The sequence below is a fragment of the Lottia gigantea genome (genome assembly GCF_000327385.1).
Source record: "Lottia gigantea unplaced genomic scaffold LOTGIsca_43, whole genome shotgun sequence".
Lineage (NCBI taxonomy): Eukaryota > Metazoa > Mollusca > Gastropoda > Lottiidae > Lottia > Lottia gigantea.
In genome coordinates, this window is record NW_008709504.1 from 679,397 (window position 1) to 703,542 (window position 24,146).

General features: G+C 32.0%; 1 protein-coding gene across 1 annotated transcript in view; it reads right to left on the bottom strand.

The window, feature by feature from the left end:
• The window catches only part of LOTGIDRAFT_71215 (hypothetical protein), a gene marked incomplete at both ends in the record, with an annotated part of 44,434 nt that overhangs the window by 9,716 nt on the left and 10,572 nt on the right, over nt 1-24,146 (bottom strand). Inside the window, 3 exons of the mRNA XM_009060501.1 lie at nt 869-1,095; nt 5,007-5,222; nt 23,904-24,140. Of these exons, the coding sequence (XP_009058749.1) occupies nt 869-1,095; nt 5,007-5,222; nt 23,904-24,140 (680 nt within the window). The remainder of the gene's footprint in view (nt 1-868; nt 1,096-5,006; nt 5,223-23,903; nt 24,141-24,146) is intronic.

Here is a 24,146-nt window from a genome sequence, read left to right on the forward strand (position 1 = left end):
AATAGCATTAATCAATTGATTTCAATTATAATAAATATCTAATATCTAAATTCTTGTTTTACCATCTTTTCAAACTCCAAAACAATTTTAACAATTACAAATTGGAAATTACACGCCTGTAAACTTACATAAATTGGAAATATAAACATGTCAAAGTCTAGACCAACATTGGTTTATATTTAGCCTACTACTTCAACTATTTAACACTTCATCCCATTGGGGCTTGCAACCATAAATTACTTGTTACGAAAGATGTTTTAACGAGAATATCAAACATGGTTACCAGACAGTAGGTGTGTACACCCTCGCTTATTACATGTAAGAGAGAATGTACACCCTAACTTTATTATATCACTGCTATAATTATCTATCTGAACTTATTACAATGTCATCTTACAGCCGATTTAATGTCTCTCTTGATGAGTATAAGTTGAGCAAATACATTTTCACATTTGAAGTTTAGACACAATTACATGCAAGGCTATCATGACATCTTACAGTTGATATAACCTCTCCCCTCTCTCCAGAAACGTAGTACCTAGTACATTTTCACATTCACTTCTTTTTAGTTTCTGTCTGAATTTTGTTTCTTTTTGGCAAATATATGTCTATATTTAGTCACATTTCCTGATATATTTGCTCCTTTGATACTACCAAGTACATTTTTACAATTATCTATTAAATACTGCTTTTAAAGAGATACGAAAAAATTCAAAAGAGACAATGTTTGCTCACATTTTCTGCTTTTTGTCCATACACGTCCATATTTACTACCTTCTAGCAATACATGTTTAATCTTTTGCCCCTACATGGCCTTCTTTTCTTATACATTGTCCAATATATTGCCACTTTTTTAAATCTTCAGGACAGAAAACTTACCACAAACACCAGTATGAGCTACTGTAACATATTTTTTGGTTAAACACGATTTTCGTCTCAATTCACATTCGTTATCATAGGTCATACTGTCGTTTCCACAGACTTGTCTCATAACAGGCTCGCACGGGTTGGGACAGATACATGACGCTCGCCCTTGACGATCAATACTACACTCTTCTTCAGGCCCGCAGCGAATATTATCACATGGGTTATCTCCTGAAACAACAGAAAATATGGACCAATCAGAAAATTGAAATGAAAATGGAAAAAAATTCTACTTTTCTGCACTGGCGATTTCTTCTGAAACAAGAGAAAATATGGATCGATCAGAAGATGACCATCTGCAGCCTGATTGGGTTAATGAAGACTGACACCATACAGTGTACAATGGGGGAAATTTTACCAGGACATCAGAATTATTCTATTTTTTTCAAATAACAACTGTCAAGTTATCTTTAACGTGTACAGCCTGTATGACACAGGGCCTCGATTTATTGTACTATCCAAAGACTAAAAGCTTCTTTCATGTCAGCCCTTCTGACCTGCATCACTGACAAGGGGGAAACCAGGTTGAAAAATCAGAAAGTATTATCTCCACATGACAACAGATCCCAAGCCCAAGGAGTTCAACAAAATATTTCACAGGTCTTTGTTGATGATTTTAAGGGGTGGCTTGATCTTGGCCACTGACAAAAAAATAAAAAAACACCTATCACAAAATCTAAACATCAAATAATTTGCTACAGACTCTACTTGTCTTGTTGTTTTTTAGGGGTGGCCCCTGATTAAAAAAAAAACATTAATGACAAAATCTAAACATTGACTATAAGTACTACAGACTCTACTATATTCAGTACATATCACTAGTGCAAATATTGACCATGCTCTATAAGCTCTATAATTTATAGGTTCTATAGGCTCTATAACCTCTATAGGCTCTATAATTTATAGATTCTATAGGCTCTATAGGTTCTATAACCTCTATAGGCTCTATAATTAATAGGTTCCATAGGTTCTATAACCTCTATAATTTATAGGTTCTATAGGCTCTATAATTTATAGGTTCTATAGGCTCTATAATTTATAGGTTCTATAGGCTCTATAATTTATAGGTTCTTTAGGCTCTATAATTTATAGGTTCTATAGGCTCTATAATTTATAGGTTCTATAGGCTCTATAATTTATAGGCTCTATAACCAAACAACATTAAATATTCATATTCAGCATTCAAAAACAATTGCACACAACAAATACTAAGCATCTCTTTTGTAGAGTTCACACTGTGAAATATGTTTTATTTGTATATTAAAGTTATTTCGATTATCTACAAAATAATCGTCATGGATAGATTGCTGTGTTGATTTTTAAACTCTTCACCCCTTTCTGAGAGTCCACATAGCTAGTAATGTTTATTAGGTTTCACTCAACTTTCAGAGAGTTTTCTAATTTTTTTTAATGTCTTAAATAGTAGTGTATTTAGGGGGTGGGTAATTGGGCCGTGGTTCTATTCCCAGGCCCGTTCAAAATTTATCTCAAGCCATCTGAAATCTGTTGACTTCTGGGCAGCCCCCAGCACCCAGTCCCCTGGCCTCAAGGGACATTGAAACTTGCTCGGAGAGACATCTCTCATTTCTTGCCTCCTCCTCAGGCACTTTCTAGAAACACCCCTAATCTTGAATATAGGGTGTGGTTACATGTTTATTACAATTCTGTGGGTTTGTATATAATGTGCATTTAACTTCTTTATTCACATTGGTCTTCATGCATACAAATATCTTAAAATAAAACATGCTTCAAGCAAGGTGTTAGTTTCTTAATAATCAAGCAAAAAACTTCAATTTCTGAATAATAAGTTAAACCTCAAAAGAAAGTAAAAAAATAGTGAATATTTTTGAAAATATTTCAGCATATATCAGTAATAGGTAATGCAGTCAAATTGGAATAAATACAGTCAATCAAAAAATTCAAAATTTAAAAATTTAAATTGTCTAGCATGGACCAATGAGAAGTAAGAAGATGTGAAGAGAAGAAAAAGGAAGGTTGTGATTGGTCAATTACCATTAGTGTTATACTCATCTTGTACAGCTGTTCCCGACAGAACTCGGATAGCTAATATTAAAAATAAAATATTTAATTCTTCATCACATAACCACTAACAGACCTGGCCATTTGTAAATTTATTTTCATTCTAAAGTTACACGTTGTGTTAAAATGATTTGATTTCATTGGCTCAATCTACACCAGAACAGTTGGATTTAAAACTATTTCTTTCAAAGTCTAATAAAGCACAGAAAATTACAATAAAAATGTATTTTATTCAATCAAAATACAAGATATCTGTTATTTTTACTAAAATTTTACGTAATATAAATTCAATTCAAATTTTGTCTTGATTTACAAATGACAAGGTCTGTAAAACTAAATCCAATACGATATTTCACTGACTGTTTATAACAATATAAATGCAGTTAGACTTTCTACACAAAACATTTTTAACACTTACAAACCATATGCCTACCTATACTCTTCAACTCTATTTAAAAAATTATTTTCAAATATCTACAACTATATTTAATTTTTAAATGGAAAAATGATTTCAGAAAGTCACAATATTACATGCCTCCTTATAGGCTAACGTTGGAAGGTGTCCTTAAAATCGTCTCAAAAGGAGGAATGATATCGAACGTGCAGTTTTTCCCCTTGTAACATTCCCCCTCCACGGTGGCAAATCTCCAGATTTTTTTCCTGACCTGTAAAACATGTATGCCTCCACCCCCTCAAAAAAAAAAAAAAAAAAATAACTAACAAACTTGCCCAGTCCCCTACAAGTCCCCAAATTTTTTAAAATTCACAATGAACAACATTTAACTTTAATTCATTCCCACAACAGACAAGAGAACTCAGCTAGGATACAACTTGAAGGCTACAATATTCCATTCTTCTCATTCATTTTAACATGCGAATCAAGGTTTCATCATAATTTCATTATTGTCCTCGCCGTGTATTCTCTGATCGCTAGGATGTCTTCCTGCCTAAAATTCTACCGTGTCTAGGATATCCTAGCGTCTTAATTTCTAACACTGTTTCTAGGATATGCTAGCGCAAAGATAGTTTAGAGAATATGCAGCCTGCCCAGCATACATACAATATACAGGGAAAACTTAAGAAGACCTTCACAGTGAGAATAATTTAGTAATTGAGTAATCCAAGATAGCTATAAAGGCGCTTGCAAGATATTAGACGTGTGCAAGTCCACTAATGAACATTGACTGTCTGTTTTCTCCATGTGATTTGAACTTTGATTTAAGAATTGTGATCTTGGTTTTCTATGTTGTCAGCTTGTAGACTGAATTATGAATTGTGATTTGAAAAGGCACAAGTAAGTATTCTCCTCATGATTTAAATATCTTTACAGATTACAGATTTCTAAAAGTCATTCTCTATGAAATAGAATTCAGTCTGATGTGAAACCTGTCAAATTTTATAATTGAAATATTTTCTCACCCTTTTAAACCAAATTTCTTTAGAGTGAATTTATGCAAAATTCCTTAAAAGCTTTTGTCAAGAAATAGATCTCAAAGGGCCTTTAAAACATAGAATATAAAAATTCCAAATCACAGCGATAAAATTTGTGAGAATTTTATTTTCTCTGAAAGTAGTTCGACAATTTGAGAGAATTCTCTAGTGAAATACAAGTCGACATACAGACCCACATTTCCTTATTAAATCATTCGAGCTAAGTGATGAATCTATTTCATGCATACAAATTTCAAATCAAAATGGTAAATGCATTTTAATTTGAAGCCTCCATTGAATGACTGAATGGACACATGAAAATCTTAAATCATTTGAAAGCTTCCTTTACAAGGTTATTTTCGATAAATGTATCAAAAATGAATGAATGAGCAAGTGAATGAATAAATAAATGAATGAATGATTGGATAAATGGATGGATGAAACGAGTTTCAAAAGAAGGCAACTAGTCCTCAACTTGTATTATAATCCCTTTCTTAATAGTACCGTGATTTAATTAGTAAATAAATATTAATGACGATTAGTACCAAAACTCGTTAGGACAATGGAGTTAATTAACGAAGTAAATCATGCAAATATTAGTATCAACAAACCTGTGCTACATTTCCCATTGTAAGTGACAGTAATTTCTTTCCGAGACTTGCATGCTTCTCGTCGTAGGAGACACTCATTGCTGTATGTTCTCCCGTCACTGCCACAAACTGGTTCGAAATCGTCATGGCAGCGAAATTCACATTTACATACAGGTTTCCGTTGCTCGTTCAGTTGACAAATTTGTGGAAGGATGCATTTATGTTTGCTGCAGGGATCTGAAAATAGAAATTTTGTAAATACCAATCACCATGGAAACACTTTCACCAAAAGATAAACAATGTTAGATTAGATTTTAAGTTGTGTCGACTTGGCTTAGTCTCAAAACAGAGACTATTTTTAATGCTAATGAACAATAAAAAGTGCAGAGTGCAAAAAATGTGAAGAACCAGGTATCAACAATAGGAATAAAAGTAGGCCTACATCAGTCTGTGTTGCAAGGGACAGTGGGAAGTGACCTACCCTCAAAGACCCAGGCTTACATCTGTGATGCAAGTGGCCTACTCTCATAGACCTAGGCTGTTATTTTTGAAGAAAAAAAATCAAATGAAAGTTACTTTAATTCTGTTTTCTTTAAAGTTAAACAAAGAAGCTTCCATTTTGAAAATTTTTACAATGACAAGGCATGCTTTCTCTTCCAACACACTTCAAGCTGTGATTATCATAATACTATAGAAAGAATTGCCCGTTACCCCCCAGCCCAACCCGCTTGATAATTTTGAAGCCCCTAGTAGCCCCCTTCCCCCTACCCAAAAATTTTTAGAAAAGTCAGTTGGAAACATGGGTATTAATCAAAATGTCAGGTTGCAGAATTCCGAACCATAAAATATAAAAATCTCAAACAAATTACAAATATCAGTAATAAATATTTTTCTCCATAATTTATTGGTTTTAAAAAAATTGACATTTCCAATGAGCTGAAAATAAACTCGTGTATTTATTTAACATCAATTTATTGTGGTTTTTTCTTCCTTCATTGAGTCATCTTGAACAATAAACAGAAAAATAGTAATTAATCATTTTATTATTTAAATTAAAGAAACTGGGAAGAGGCTAGTTGGTCTGAAAATAATCACAATTTCTTGGAATCTTTTATGGAGACCTCACTCATTTTGTTCATAAGCCTAAATTTCTCTGTCCTGTTGAGGATTGTATATCAGAAACATGTTTCAGCAGTATGAGATGAGCTCAAGTCAAGTAGCTAACATTAAGTCGTATGTCGAAGAGTTAACCTCCCATTTCTAAATGAGGATTGTGTATCAGAAACACAATCATGCTGGCATCATTATGAGATGATATTTAGCCTATATTTGGCAGTAATGCATCAGCTATATTAATTATAATTATATAGGACATAATAATTAGGTTTAAATGGTTTTGCAATAATAAAAAAATCTGGACCAATTTCACATTCTAATACTAATCATTAATATTGGGTTATATTTTGTTTTTATAACTTCAGTTTCTCTTTAATGATCTGACCAGAATCTTTTTTTTCTCATCATTAATCATCGTTTTCTCTTCTACGTCAGGTTTAATTCTCGATCAATTCTTCACCATGATGAAGGTATTACAATATTCTATAGATATTACTATGGTATAAATATATCATAGTTTAAAGAATTTCTTAACAGATTAATGAATTCGTAAAAATGTCGGTCATATTGCCATTATTTTCAATCCTTCACCAGTGCATGTAGTTTTATTTTCAGGTTTTGACTCTAACAGTACGTTTTGAACACCAAGAAATATTAAGGGAAAGATTGCTTTTAATATTTTCTGATTTTATCTAAAGCAATCTTTATTGAAATGAAAAGATTTTAAATTAGATATTTTAATTTGGTAGCTTAGGGTTAAAACAATATTATCCCAGTTCATTTACAGAATATTTAGAGTTTTGAATTAGAAATGCAATTTCTTAACTTCAATAGAGATTGTATGTAACAAAAAATATTCTTTAAAGTTTAAAGAGATAGTTACAGCATTAATCTTAATCCAGTTCTGTTTCATCTACAATAATCTCTATTCACAGAGTTGAAAGATTTTTCACTTGGAAAATACATTTTGATAAAAAGCTGAAACAATAAATATAAAAATCTACTTTAATCTTCAACATAGGCTTTCTGAATTAGAAATTACACATTGGTAACTACAGTAGGAATTCTAAAATAAATATTCTTTAATGTTCAAAGAGAAAGATATGGCAATATTATCCAATTTTATCTACAATAATCTCTATTCATAGAACAAAAAGATTTTTCACTTGGAAAATTCAATTTGATAAAAAGCTGGAACCATAAATATAAAAATCTATTTTGTTCTGCCGCCTCTGAATAAAGCTTTTACTTCATTACCCAGCATGCCTTTCAAGTTTTTTTCTTATCAAAGCCCGAGGCACTTAGTAAAATGATATTCTGTTGAATCGAACTTAATACTTAGTCTTAAAATACCTTGTCTGGAAAAACAAGAAAAATCTTTTAAAAGGATTAACGTGATTTTATGTTTGTTAAGATTTGTAATATGTTATTTTGTTTTTTCTGAGCATCTCTTCACAGCAACTAGGCCATACAATCAATAAACTTTGGAAAATACCTGTTTTTTTTTTAGTTAAAGAAGAAATAAACATCTTGGCAATGATTTTACAATGTTATCAACTTAGGTTCTCAAGGATCCAGTCGACTAGTTGGTTCATGGCCAATCACCTTGGTATTGGTCTTACAAGGATATCAATTAAGGTTCACAAGCTACAGGCTGGTTCTTGACCAAAACTCTTGGCAATGACTTCACAAGGATAACTTACGTTTACAAGGATCCTGTCTGAAGCTAGTTTTATTAACCAATCAAATTGCTTTACTTCTTAATATTTGGGTATCACCAAAGTTTAAATTTTTTGAGACAGTCTCAGGACTTAACTTGTGAGATAAATCTCAAGATTATTCGAGAATCATTTCTTCAATTCTTTCAATCTTCAATATTAAAATCAGAAAAAAAACTTCAACTTCAGTCACGTTCCGTCAAATTCCTGATTTGTATAAAATTCATAAAAAGATTTGTGGAAATTAAAATTGGTTTTAGATGATGGATTGAAACCGATTTTCTCTGAGAATTTCAATAAAAACTTCAATAGAACTGGAAAATTAGAAATTGTACTCAAGCTTATTGAGGATAAAGGAGTTATTTTCTACTCCTTCAAAGACCTAATAATCACAAGAACACATCTGAAAAAGCAAACTTTTAACTTATCGTTTGGAATTCCAAATCAGAAGCCACTCTTTGTCTTCACCAATTAACCAGACATCCATGTTAAAGACAAAGTTAAAATAATTCATTAACTCCATAGTCATTTCAGAGAGTTCACATAGCTAATAGGTTTGTCAACTAGGCATCCCTTTCAGAGAGTCTACATAGCTTATTATGTTTAGTATTTAGGTTTGTCAACTCAGTATACCTTTCAGAGAGTCCACATACCTAATAATGTTTATTTGTTATTTAGGTTTGTCTACTCTGCATCCCTCAAGTTTTGAAATAATGAAATTACTTTTTCTGACTCATAGCTATTATATATTTGAAAGCAGGAAGAAATATGAAGTTTTAGAAGCGGAATCCAGATTTCAAGACCTCTCAAGAATGGTTGGAATCCACCTTTAAGCTGTTTAAAACCTCTCATAAATACTCTTAGAAAGAATGAGACTGGAAGGCAGAGACTACTGATTTCATTAAAGATAGACTATAAAGTAAAAGACTGGAGGATAGAGTATAGTAATTCTGTTACGTCTATAAGAAGCTTTCTAAGTAATGTCGTATCCTCTAGGTATAATTCCTAAAGATCAAATGTCGGAGTAATATAACACGTAATATCTTTTACCATATTTTTCTGGTATTTTACTGTGAAAATGTCATTTCTAATTCTTAACAGATCCAAATATGTTCACTGGCAGGTGGTTGGAAATTAGAATTTTTTTGATTGATTATATAACATAAAATATATTCTATTATAAAAACCAACATCTTTACAAGTCCAAATAGTGTCAATTGATAGAAAATCTGGCCTCCACAAAACTGTTTGATTAAAATAGTAGATAGATCAGATCCAAATAAGCAGACTTCAGCATCAGTTTAGAAGCGAGAAACTTTTTCTCACGATCTCTCATTAGCCGCGTTTAGAAAGCCATAAAAACTGGACCACTTGAAGTGAACCATACTCGGTCCGTACTGGCCCGGTTGGCCTCTACCGTTTACACAGCACTGTTTTCACTGGGCCAAAATCAAAAGTAGACCTGCTCTCCAGTCAGAGGAGGCGAAAAAAACACAAACATACAAAATGGCACCTGCTATAAACAAAGCTATGATTTTGAAGTTTTTGTTGAATTTATCTCGTTTAAAGTGCAAACGAACCTTAAGAATCTCAATTTTTTTTTTGAGATACACAGCAAAGTTTAGCCTAGTTTGTTGTTCCCGTGAATAAAGTAACAGGATCAAGGTCATTATTGCGCATGCGCACAAGCCCCTGGCTAAGTGGGCCAAGTTGGCCCGACTCAGTGGCGCTAATATTTTGCCGCGCCGTACTCGGCCTCGGTAAATTGTGGCTGTCTAAACGCGGCTATTGTGTTGGTTATACACTTACATAAAATCAACAAGGTTTTATGAAAATTGGTTGAAGACTAATAGAGTTATAGCATTTTCACTATTGAGATCACAAGAGGCTCAAACATCAATCTTGTTGGATTATCAGTTTTACAGTGGGATAGAAGATAAAACTTTATAATAGATTTACTGGTACAACAAATTATCAATCTCAACTAAAAAAAAAAACAATTTCCAAAATCCAGAAAAAAACATTCTCAAACCATCTCTTTAATCAATACAATCAGAAATAAAAACACGTTAAATGCAGATTGTAAAAATTTGGTTTCCGTTCTAGCGAGGAAATATATTTGGTAATTAAATTAGGATAACTCCATTACATTTTATAAGACACTGATTAATAGTATTATGTCTTTAGATCAATATTGGCATACATGGAATTACGATGCAATTCCAAGGATTTCCAGGAATTACAAAATCAACAAAGTCTGTTTCAATCAAATATCACCATGATAAAATAATCACCAGGGTCTGTTTTAATCAAATATCACCAAGATAAAATAATCACCAGAGTCTGTTTCAATCAAATATCATCAAGATAAAATAATCACCAGAGTCTGTTTTAATCAAATATCACCATGATAAAATAATCACCAGAGTCTGTTTCAATCAAATATCATCAAGATAAAATAATCACCAGAGTCTGTTTTAATCAAATATCACCATGATAAAATAATCACCAGAGCTTGTTTCAATCAAATATCACCATGATAAAATAATCACCAGGGTCTGTTTTAATCAAATATCACCATGATAAAATAATCACAAGAGTCTGTTTCAATCAAATATCATCATGATAAAATAATCACCAGGGTCTGTTTTAATCAAATATCACCATGATAAAATAACCACAAGAGTCTGTTTCAATCAAATATCACCATGATAAAATAATCACCAGGGTCTGTTTTAATCAAATATCACCATGATAAAATAATCACCAGAGTCTGTTTCAATCAAATATCACCATGATAAAATAATCACCAGGGTCTGTTTTAATCAAATCTCACCATGATAAAATAATCACCAGAGTCTGTTTCAATCAAATATCACCATGATAAAATAATCACCAGGGTCTGTTTTAATCAAATATCACCAAGATAAAATAACAAGTTTAAAAACACTGTGATCTGATTGATATATAAAACTATTTGTATATTTCAGATATATTTACCTGAAAAATAGTCATTGGAATAGTAAAGTCATTAAAAACTCTCCCCCTTCTACTCTTGAAGTGTCAAGGCATAAAAACTCATAAGAATATTCAGATAACACTGTGATAGTTCTTCATGTGTTTTAGGGAAGAGGTTGTCAAAATTTGATATTTTAAGGGTTTCAATTTTCAAGATATAAGAGTATTTTTCAGACTAATATACCCCTACCCTCTTTTTCCTGCAACCATTCCCATTAAAAATTATATCAAAGACATATTTCAAAACAATATTTCTATCCATATTAACAGATCTATCAGACCATGAAGAGACGCTCCATCTTTGATATCAAAATAATTGGCAGTAAAACAAAACAACATTTCATTCTTCATAAAAATTTAACTTAAATTCAATCAACCATTTAAGAAAAGAATAAAAAGTTTTTACTAATTGATGATGGTAAAACAGATTTAAAACAATTAACTGTTAATTTAATCTGATTGTGAAGACATTGTTTCCTGTTTTAGAAGATTTCTGATTGTGTCTCATGATGTTGACCTGTATAGTAGTGGCAGGTGTCCATGCTTACTCTTTTTGAAACACCAGATGGTACTTCTCTTAGGAGGAGTCCACTACTATACAACTTTTACTCTTGATTTCGCCATACTTTGGATGAGATTTGGATTAATGGAATTGCCTTGCTTGTACAGATTTTTAATTAGAAAAATTACAACGAAGTTTAACATCCTTCCATTCAACTAATTTTCTACCTCCAGGAACCTTCTGTGACTTTTAAAATTAAAGAACTGCCTGCATTGCAGAATGAGGTTAACTTGATTTCTTTTAAGTGTTGGGGTCACATTTTATAAGCAGTACCCAGACAAACTCAAAAGAATTCAGGTCTCGAATTTTGACCATCTTTAAACAGCAGAAAAGATGGAATTGACTTCAGGAAGTAAACTAGACTGAACACATCCTTTTCAATATCACCAATAACAAGAACAGAAGATGAAGCAACCAGAAAAAATATCATAGATTAATTACATCCTTTAATCTGAATTCATTAAAAATACCTCAATTAAAATCAGTTTTAATTACTATAGATAATCAGCTTCATTTCACAGATTTTCAATTAAACTCCATACAGGACAGTTGTGTTTTTATGTTGTTCCTGGGGGTTTTGATAATTTAATTTTTGGATGATAAGATTATTGTTTTTGTGACATTCTAGGAAATTTGATAGTTTTATTGTTTTTTAGATGATAAGTTTAGTTCAGAGTTTTAGTGAGGGATGGTTCAGTCTTCAGTTCAGTTTTAAATCCGCTTTGCATTTTGTCATTTATTACAGAACTAGTGGTGTCATACCAACAAGTTACTAGCTTTTGAAAATAATGAAATTGATGATTATTCTTCCGATTTTGATCATTTTGGAATTTCTGGGACAACTTGATCCCCAATTCACCAACTATCAACTTATATCTACTGATAGTACACCGAATATTTCAAACAAAGAAACGTTTATTACGGAATGGCTGGAAGATTGTGCCTTGCTCTGTGAAAACAGCGAAGGTTGTCGAATGTTTTCGTATCATTTTCATACCAATGCCTGTTACCTGTTTGATCAGTTAACGACAGATGGCAGCCACCTCAATGGCACGAAAACATTTACAAGTTTTAAAAGTAAGTAATACTAAATTTATTTTTAACTTCCTACATTTGGATTGAAATGCATTGAACAGAAAGCATCTTGAGGCTTGAATTTGGACCTTTGCTGAATTTGGAATTGAAATTATTTCGCATGATTTCTGCAAGTTTTGAAACAGAAACAACTGAGTTTGACTTCATTTAATTTGTATTTATGAAGGATTCAGACATTTAAATGATATTAGTATTGAGTATTATATTCAAACAAGATTTTAGAACAGGGAATTTTATATATATTAGGATATTACTCACTTCGCTTATAAATGAGCAGTCTCCATTGTTTTTTCTACTTCGAGAAAGAGCTTTCTCCCCCGCCCCCTTCCATCTGGTCAAGACTATTCAAGATACTTCAATTACTCTTTCACCCTGAAATGTTTTGGTATATTTGATAAAAGGCGTCCCCCTCTACTTCAGAACCCTAACTACAGTCCAGCATCTTGTCTGATCTATTGTAGAGTTTCAAGAACATCAGAGACGAAAGATCAACTGGTTTATCACGGCTCAATCTGAAGACGAATGTAAAAAATTCTGCAACGAATCAACAACATGTGATAACATTCTTCGAACCAAACAACAAAACACCGATATGTCAATGGAGGTAACCTGCTATTTACAACCCATTGGAAAATATCTGAAAAATATAAAACTGATGGAATGTGAAGAAGAATGTTTGTCTCAAGAAGATGAAAGATGTAAATCTTTCCAATATAATCCTAATACATTATCCTGTTGGCTCTACACAAAAGATTTTACAGAAGAATTCCTTGATTTCAATGACCAATTATCTTACTTTGAGAGAATATACAGCGTTGGCAGTTCTGGTAATACAAAGAGTGGTGCCAATGGTTCTGGAAGCGGTGCCTATGATTCTGGAAGTGGTGAAGGTGATTGAAGTAGTTCTGGAAATGCTGGTGTCAATGGTTCTAGAAATAGTGACACAAACTTCTGAACAAGGATTGAGAATGTAAAATATGAACTTAACTCGTTGATAGATGTTGTGGATTGTATCTTGACAGTTTTATTTTTAACTGAGTCTTAAAAAATTTAATGCAACTTCAAAATAACAATGGGGCTGATAGGGAAAGGTGTGTAGCATTCGGATGGGACAGAGTCCTACAGATTGAGAAGATCCCTTGATAGTTGTAGGCTAATGCCGCTGTCTTGTCAAAATTTCCCTCCTTGCATACTGCATGGTGTTGCCTGTCTTCATTAGCCCGATCAGGTCCAGAAGGGTAACATGCAAAACTATTGCATTCATATGTTAAATATGAATTTAGCTAGATCTTCTCATCAACACGTCTGGTCTTAAAAGCTTTCAGCAGCCATATTGATTAGTATTCTATCCTATATATTTCATGTTGGTAATTATAATCCTCAACTCGACAGGAGTCATTTTATCTGTCATTTTCTAAATCGTAAACTCGTGTACGCTAAAAGCCAAAACATGTAATTTTACCCTTTAATGTAATATTCCAATCAAAGCTAGGGCTGATCATGTTAGTAGGGATTGTTCTTACAAAAGACTGATCATATTAGTGGGGAATAATCCTGGGCAAAATGAAGGTCATAGTAGGGAATCTTGATCTCACTGTGGGCTGATTTTTTCAGTGGGGACTCTACTACCCTAACAAGTTTCGCTGTTTACCCTAAATCAATCAAAATTACTGTAATTCTGACTAAATCTGATATTCTTGTCATAACAGTGAATAATAAACAATGTTCTGTTTTCCATTCTGCTATACTGAACAATGAAGATAATCCATAAAATGCTGAGAATTTGACTAAATCTGAAATTTTGCATTCAAATTGTAGCACCTTTTACAATGGTAGGAGTACTATTTTCTTATATTTAATAATTTACTATGTTCTATTTGTCATTCTGTCTCTCAGAACAACGAAGATAAAAGTCCATATATTATTCATACAAGTATTTAGAAGAGCTCTTACAGATTTTAACATTAACGGACAGTAATTCAGTTTTACTAATGGTTATTTACAACCTTTCTCCTTATATCAATATCGCTATGACACTTCAAGGACCGCACTTAATAACAGGATCGCAGTTAATAACAGTTTCGCAGTTAATAATAAGAAGTGTCAGAATTTGATAGTGAATACTTCAATATATCGTGCTGTTAATTGCTTTTAGCCACTTCGTATTTTCACAGTTTGAACTTTCCGACGCTTCTATGAAATGTGATGTCACATCTTTCTGACAGTCTGACAAATTTCCAGGAACTTTTCACTGAATTTCATTTCACTCTGTTATTCTAGTCTTTTTATAATTTTCTAGTAGAAATTAAAAGCTACATTACGAATGTTTTCACACGATAATATTTTTCTTGTCAATTTTTGATAATGATTAGTTGTACGATTCTTATTTTATTTTCAAACACTGTTATTCTTGTATTAACACCCAAGTTTCAAAATAGAGATGAAAATTCAGGAGTTCATAATTAATAGTGTTGAATCTGTCATTTTGCACTTTACACTAAAAAGGATGATGAATTTTGGAGTCATAATATTAAATTTTGCATTTACTTCAATATTTCACCATTTTATATCGATACATAAAAAATGTCAATAAAAAGTTAAAAAACTGACTTTAAAACAATTTATTTGCCAGGAATCTTCAGTCAGGTAGAAAATAATGTCAAGATTGTGATTAAAGAAGACCAGAGGGAAAAAAAAGATAAAGGCTGGCGTTCTGAGATTTCATCTCCGCAAAACGGATCAATTTTCTTCGTGATAATTCTGACAACTTATTTAATCTCTCAAACGCTGGTCGAAAAAATCCCGATAACGTGTTGAATTTCAGGAACCTCTCATGACACCGAAAGATGAACTAGAAATATAGAAGATTATATTAAAGGAAGGTCAAATCTTGAGGAATCTAGCTGATATTTTTATCAAATTTTTATCAAATTTGGTCTGTAGGTTTTTATCCATGATATCATGGACAAGTTTGAATTTGGGTATGATTCAACAATGGACATCAGAGTTTCACCTCTTGATATACTGAAAGTATGTTAAATGTGGCTTGTAAACAATATAGAGGTGGCAGTTTATGTCAGAATTTTATGAAATTTTGTGTGTTGGTTTAAATCAACAATACCTTGGACAAGTATGACTTTTGACATGATTTGAAACAGATAGGTGACTGCCCTAGATATACTGACAATATATCAGGAAAGTGGACGTATCTTGCTAGGCAACCACTTGTTAATCCATATGAATTCGTCAAAAAGCTACCAGACTGGAATATTCAAAAACCTGCTTCGAAACACAATTGAGTCCAATGAATTTATCATAAAGAACAATTTTGTCTACTATCCTTGAGCTAGTATTGTGACTTTTAATATTTCGAAAAACTTTTACGATAACCAATTGAGTAGATTGATTTTATCATAAAGAGCAATTTTGTCCACTTCCCTCAAGCTGGTATTGTGACTTTTAGTATTTGTCTACCAATATACAGATTGGTGAGATATTTTCAGATTATCCAGTCTGACGGTAAACGATTGCCTTACAGTAATAGACGGTGTCAAATTATATCAGCACGCTATGTTACTGTCGCTATATTACTAACAATGCAGTTATATTTTTCACTAATTTACCGTCTATATGATGAAGGACAAGTCTGGAATATGCTATAAAGATGAAGAGATGTAAAAAATGCCATAAAAAAGGAGACAGAATAAAATATGAATGTTTTTAAGTATTATTATTACTGTAAAATAAAATAAGAACAGAGTCTGGAACATACCATAAGATAGGAGACAAATATTACAAATTTCATATCAATTAATCATCTGATAATTATAGAGTCATCTAATGCATAATTTGTCTTGTGGAACCATTATGAACAAGATAATAACAAAATTTTAGAAAAAGGAGTTGTCTTCTGAAAAAAAATCACAGATACAGACACAAAAATTCAGAATGGTGCCGTGGAACGTTAATTTTGAATACATAGTCTAACAAATTTTGATATCCTTAGCTCAACATTTGTCTGAAAAAAGGCTAGAACAAGAACCTGTTACAAAACTGGGTAAAATCTTTGGAAGAAAACTAGGAATGATGTTTCTCTATGAGTAAGAAGTTTATTATTTGATCAACCTTTTATTCAGCACACGAGATGCCAATTTCTTCGACTATACACAACGCAGTTTACTTCCAGTCTATAAATCTTCAAAAGATAGCTTGCGAGGCAAGGTAACATACGCCACTGGCAGCTGTCAGAAATGATAAAACAGTCTTTAGTGATTAAAGTAAAAATTTTCTCATATTAAAGAAATTTTATTAGTTTGAGTTCAATTACATATATATATATGCCTGTTATTTATGCTGAGTAATTCCACAAATTTTTTAAAATCAATATCAATAACCCAAATACAACAAACAATTAAATCACACAATCAAGGGCAAAAAACAACTTTTGACGCATGTTTACAAAGTCAAGAGCAATAACTTAAAAAAAGTTCATCAAAAATATCTCAAGTTAAATCTTGTCTGAGATCTTATCAATTTCAATGATCACACCAAGTTTCATCAGAATCAGTTGAAAACTGTAGCTTCAATCCTGCTCACAAACTATTTTTAACAAATTTATACGCGTTTTAACAAATTCAAGGGCAATAACTAAAAAACTGTTCATCGAAAATGCGTCAAGTTACAACTTGTCCGAGATCTTATCAATTCCAATGATCACACCAAGTTTCATCAGAATCGGTTGAAAACTGTAGCTTCAATCCTGCTCACAAACTATTTTTAACAATTTTCGACGCGTTTTAATAAAGTCAAGGGCAATAACTCAAAAACCGTTCATCGAAAATATGTCAAATTCAAACTTGACCAAGATCTTATCAATCTAAAGCATCACACCAAGTTTTATCAAAATAAGAAATGAAATGAAATGAATGGAGTTTTACGTCTACTTTTCTGCACCATGTGGGCTAATGAATACGGGCAATGCCATGCAGGGTGCAATGAGGGAAATTTTGCCAGGACAGCGGTTTTAGCCTGCTCTTTTTCGATTTCCAACTGTCGAGGGATCTTTAACGTGCACAGCCTGTATCAAAATCAGATGAAAACTGTAGTCTCTATAGTGCTCACAAGAAATGTTGACGGACGGACGGACGGACGGACCGACAGACCAGCGGACAGGGGCAACGACAATATACAACCAGATATTCATGTGAGCGTAAAATAAAAACCATAACAAATAAATAAGCTAAAATAATAATAGCGTTCTATATCTGAGTTTTTATTTTCAGCAAGGAATTCCAGACTAAAATTAGGTTTATGTTCAATTTGCTCTCTTTAGAATTTACAGCTATTTCTATTAGGTTTAAGGCCAAATAAACTAGGGAAAGATAGAAAACATGTAACTATAATATTTACTTTCTATTTGTATGTTGTTTTATTTTTCACAAGAGATTTCAAGCTATAATAGGTTTATGTTCCATTTGGTTTCTCTGAAGTTCATGAATTCAAAATTGAAGCCAAAAAGGTCTTAAAAGTCTCAATATGTGCTCAAATTATAGTCATTATATTTATATCCTTTCTTACAGAAAGTTTCAGACCAAAATAGGCTTGTACTCTACTTCTAAAACATTTCAATTGTTTTTGTATCAGCATTAATATTTGTTCAAGAATTTTCTTAACAAGGATTTGAATCGATACCTTAGGAATTTCTATTCTGATTGATTTTTATTTTTCTAACATGGAGTTCTGTATCACTTCTAATACTAACTCATGATGTTCATGTACTCTGTACATTTAAACAACAACTATAAAAATTACAAAACACTTGCTTTAAATTCAGAAGAAAATCTATTTTGCTATTCAAGCACGGCTGTTAAAAATATGATTAACTTCCAGAACCATTTACACGAAGCTTGGAGAATTATTCCAATTCTATATTTGTACATCATTTCAAGTCTCTCGCAGGATTTGCAGGAATCAGGCGGCTTGAATATTGACTCAGTCTGTACCCTCGTAAAATTATATTTACTTTTTATTTCAATATCTTCATTTAACATCGCCTCAGCTCCTACAGTCAATATTATCTGCATGATTAGTCTGAAACATCCAGACATATGTACACGGTACATATTTAGACTAGAACATTAAGACATTTTTATTCTGAACCTTGTGTTCTTTTCATGGAGACTAGAACAAGACAGGACATTGATACAATGAACTTGGTGTTTTCCATTTATGAAATAATTTGGCATTAGATGTCAACTTACATTTTTTTCAATAACTTGATAAGGAAACACACTTTAAAAAATATATTACACAAAACTACAAGCAACAAAATTTCCCTGAAACCCACAAATTTCTTTGCACTTTTCCAACAAGGAATTTAGATATTGAATTTATACGTAATAAAATATGATAAAGTAATATGATAATATAACAGTAAAATATAAATATCCTGGTATTATAAAACAAAAAACAGCCCCGTGAGGAATTACCAGTTCTCTTTGTAATGAAGATTATATAATGGCTACAGAAAGAGTTATGATATACACGACACAATTTAAATAATTTAATCTAATTTTAAAACGTCTGTATTTCTAGAAAACACGATTATAAACCACAAGTTTATATTTGATTATGATATATATATCTTATTTAATTACGCTGTAGCTGAAACAGAAATTTTATATTTTAAATATAACTCAGTTTTTATTCATTTGAGATCTTATGGTTAAGTTTCTGTCAACGAATTTTTTGGGAAAACAAACCTCAATTCCCAAAATTCAAATAAAAAAGAACACCCAAAAATACACCTCAGCTGTTGGAACAGACAGGCAAAGACATTTTCATCCACACGGTGGATTGGTGAGTTTGAAGCTTGCTCGCTAACCTGAAGGTCCAGGCTTCAATCCCAGCAAAGGCGAGATAATATCAATGGATTTTTAAAGATTTCTTAGAAATTGAAAAAGTAGGTTATTTCCACTGTCTTGGAAAAATATCCCTCATTGCACAATTCATGGTGTTGAGCGTCGTAGGATTTAAAACTCTCTTTCATTGCATTTTTGCTGTATCTAAATTGCTGGTTCACAAATGCCCTGCCAAAATTTCCCTCATTGCACACTGCAGTATAAACAGGTGTTGAAAAGCAGGATGTACTTCTCCATTCCTTATTTCCTTTCCATCTTAATTTCTAGTTCACAAATTCCCAAGACCAATGGGAGTAATTAACATATAGAATATAATGATAGAGAACCTTGTGAGAATACAAGAAAACTACAATAACCTATTTTTATACTCGTATCATGTCAGAAACACCAGATATTGACCTCTTTTACCAATATTTATTATATTCTATAAAGAAAGGTTCCACCTAGAAGCTGACCAAAACTTTTGGCATTGATCTATCCTGGTTTATCTATACCTATTTACAACAGAGTCAACAGAGAGAACTCTAAACATTCAGTACCCATTTACAGTTACTATATAGAAGACAGTCCTTGACCAAACCTTTCAACAATCATCTGTCTCAGATTATAAACTGGAATTACGGGGTAGTTGATCCAGACTTTCATACTAACTGAAATTAGAAGCCACAAGATGTTCAAGATAGCTGTTTTGACATTTTTATTTTTGAATTTGGTTTAATGACTTCTTATATTGTTTTCACTTTATATTCCTCTATTATTTTTATTACAAGGATTGTTTCCAAGGCAACATGAAGCCCAACAATTTTCTTTAAGTTCGCATTCTTTTATTTTGATGATTAGGATTTGATCAGAAGAAGAGGCTAAGATAATCAAAGATACACCAAGTTCCTGCTATCAAGCCCTATAATCTTCCTTGAGTTCATGCTACATTATTTCGATAATGAAAAGATAATCAAAGCTACATCAAGTCCCTGTTGTCAAGCCCTGTGATCTTTCTCGAGTTAGTGTACGATTATTTTAGCCACAGAAAGAGACTAAGATAATCATAGCTAGATCCCTAAGTCCCTGTTGACAAGTCCTATAATCTAATAACCTGTTCTATTCTGAACTATAGTAATTATCTTTTCACTGAGAATTAACGCTGGGACTTCAATATTCAACTGGGTGTAATTTAATAACCATAGAAACATCAACAAGACAGCTGATTGGTTGAACCATGTTCGTTATCATCAACAAGATATCATATTACTCCAACAATGTTCGTATTGAACAATTTGGTCAGTCAAACCATGTTCATTATGATTAACAAGATATCATATTCATAATGTTATACAGGCTCATTACCTTCATGTTCTTCAGCTTTACAATGTCAAACTATTACAACTCTTGTCTTATAACTTGACTGCAATAGCCACCTTTCTTGTATCACGGAATGCAGCGATTTGATTGGATTGTACGCTAGCAGATACAGCCGATCACAGCCCTCCACAGACAAACTGTTAATATTATGTCTTGCTGTTTAAAGACTTTCTGTTCATGGCTCTGATTGGATTGTATGCTAGCGAATACAGCCAATCAAATTGCTGCATTTACAAAGTTACAATTTTAGTTGATCTCCACCTGTCTTTGGATTCTTAAGATACAAATGAAGCCAGGGTTGAAAATATAAAACTATTAAAGATTTTAGATTTAAATTTTAAAAAGTCTGGATATTTTCATTTGAATAATTTCCATGTTTCAGCAAATACAGTTGATCAATAAATATTACCAATAAGTTTCTAACTAAACTTACAACAAGTCGATAAAAAAATTGATAAAAACTTCCAGAAAAATTCTTTTAAATGTCAATAAAAATATAATTAAAACAAAAACTAACTTTACGCAGCATCGACAAATTTTTCAAATATCGATATTTCAAGAAATAGTTCATTATGAGCTCATTTCCTGTCTATTATCAATCTGTATAAAATGTCATTTGCAGATTTTGATCGAGTCATATTTGATAAGTTACGAAATAACAGCGCTATTTTCTGAATAGAACGGAAATTGTCTGAATGTTGAAGACATGAAATGAGTTGAGAGTATTTATTGTTGGGTTTCAATCAATTTACATTTCTACAGTCCACATCAATTGCATGATAATGGCACAAATTGCAGTTCTGAATATTTGTAACGATTTATTTCTACATCATTTTCTGTTATTGATGTTCAAGATGAGATAAAATTATATCTCGTGACCAGGGAACACGCGATCAGAGATTTCTATGTATAAGCTGTTTTTGATAAATAATGATCTGAACTGCAAAACAAAACCGCAATCCAAAATAACAGTTAAGTGATACATTGGTAGCAGCTGATGAACTTTTCACATGAGAAAGTACATGTATATATCAATTATAAATGAGTAAGTATTTCATAATGAAAAGTGGTATCAGGTGTCTAGAAGAGTAAACATACCCTGCCTGGCACAAAACTGCTCACTAGAGAAAGTATATCAATTATAAATGAGGAAGTATCAGGTGTCTAGAAGAATAAGCATACCCTGCCTGGCACCACACATTGATTCTAATCCATAAAAAGATTTAAAATCAGAAGTATGAAATTGACATCTAAATATCATATAAAATTTTAACAGGAAACAGTTAATATCTATGTAACTGTGTTTTTCGACCTTACTGAATGTACAGAGCAATCATTAGTTTCTAAAAATCCTTAAATAGTCTTTCAGATTACTTCAAAATTGTCTGAATTGACCCTTAATTTGCTGTAATTGTTGAATACAAATTTAATGATCAAAATAAATTCCCAAGAAGTCTCCACTATAAACAGGGAAATTTGAATAACGAAGTAAACTTGTAGAAAATCTGATCAATTTAAACTGAGATGGACAATTTACGTCTCAATAACACACCATAGACAAAATTACTCTTTTTGTTCCAAATTTTCTCCATTCGTAAATCTTTTATATTTCAATTACTATTTCGTTAGTCTAACAGACGACAAATTTCTCACTCGAAGATAGACCAACATTCATATTTAAACTATTGTAATGGTGGTTTGAAACTTCTAATGCCAAAATCCCTGAACTCAAGACTAGCATCAAAAATTCAAACCTAAAGATTAGATTCAATTTTCTCCCTTAAAGATATACAGACATTAATCCCTTGATGAAAGAACTATAATATATATGTGAAATTGATTGACATACAGTGGATGAATTTCAGCAATAAGGCTTTCATTACATTTTGAAAACAGTTGAAAATACGTGGTCATATATCTTGTCACATGACAGAGCTCAATTCTAATTACGATAACTAAATCATAATCATTCCTGAAATAAACTGAGGAAATATCAGGATGAATATTGTTGACTTGGTCACAGCCAGATTTTGTATATCTGATAAATATTGTTTTGTTTTAAGAGAGAGGAAGTAATAACATTAATTACTCAACCAATGATTACTGATTACTTCCATCTTCCCTGACATAAAATCATCTTCCCTGACATAAAGACATCTTTCCTGACATAAAATCATCTTCCCTGACATAAAGTCATCTTCCCTGAGATAAAATCATCTTCCCTGACATAAAATCATCTTCCCTGACATAAAGTCATCTTCCCTGACATAAAACCATCTTCCCTGACATAAAGTCATCTTCCCTGACATAAAGTCATCTTCCCTGACATAAAATCATCTTCCCTGACATAAAATCATCTTCCCTGACATTTATGGACATAAAATCTGCATTGTAAAGATTGTATGAGAGGTAAATTTTAAGATTCTTTAGAAAACAAAAGTAATAATATCAATTAATCAACCAATGATTACTAATCTTGATTTTCCCTGACGTGACGTCTCATGATTAAAAGAGAACAATAAATTATTAAGACTCACACTTACAAACAAACCTGAGAGAATAGGTCAAGTTGAAACTCATTCTGATAAAAATGATAATAAATTTTACACTCTTTAATAAACCAAGGGTTTATGTAAGGTTTGATTGGTTTCTGAAACCATAGATGAATTGATCAGGTTTCTGAAAGTAATTACATTAAACAAAAAAAAACAAGAGACATTATTAAATAATTGCATTATGAATGTTTTTATATTTGACATCATGTAAATGTAATGTTATAATTGCAATGTTCAGTAGGGATGCAGGCTGAAATAGGTCAGTTGTCTGAAGATCGCATAGCATGAAACTCTGAGTAACAACATGATTCAGGTTCTGTTTTAATATTTCAACATGACTCTACAAATTAATATATTTTAGTAATTTTGTAATGTTAGATATTTTTATGTGATGTTATGTTAATATCAGGCAACATTGTGGTACATTGTTATAAATCAAATGTATTGATAGTCTTATACCATGATCATAAAAGTCAATAAAAAGAGTAAAGTAATAAAGTGAAAGTAGGAGACAAGACTTTCGAAATAAATCAATAAGAGAGAAATAAAAATAAAAATAAAAAATAAAAACGTACCACATTTTCCATAATATTTGACACGAATATTTCTCATTCCACTACACGCTGCTCTGTGAAGTTCACACATATTCTTGTAGTCCACTCCATTGCTGCCACACACTGGCGTACTTCCCAGGCTGTCCCCGTATGAATCACATCTTGGTGGACAGACACACCGTCCTTCGGTACCATCGATAGACAATTTACAGGTGGCGCCAAATCGGCAGAGTTTTCCCTCACATGGGTTGGGTATTCCTGAGG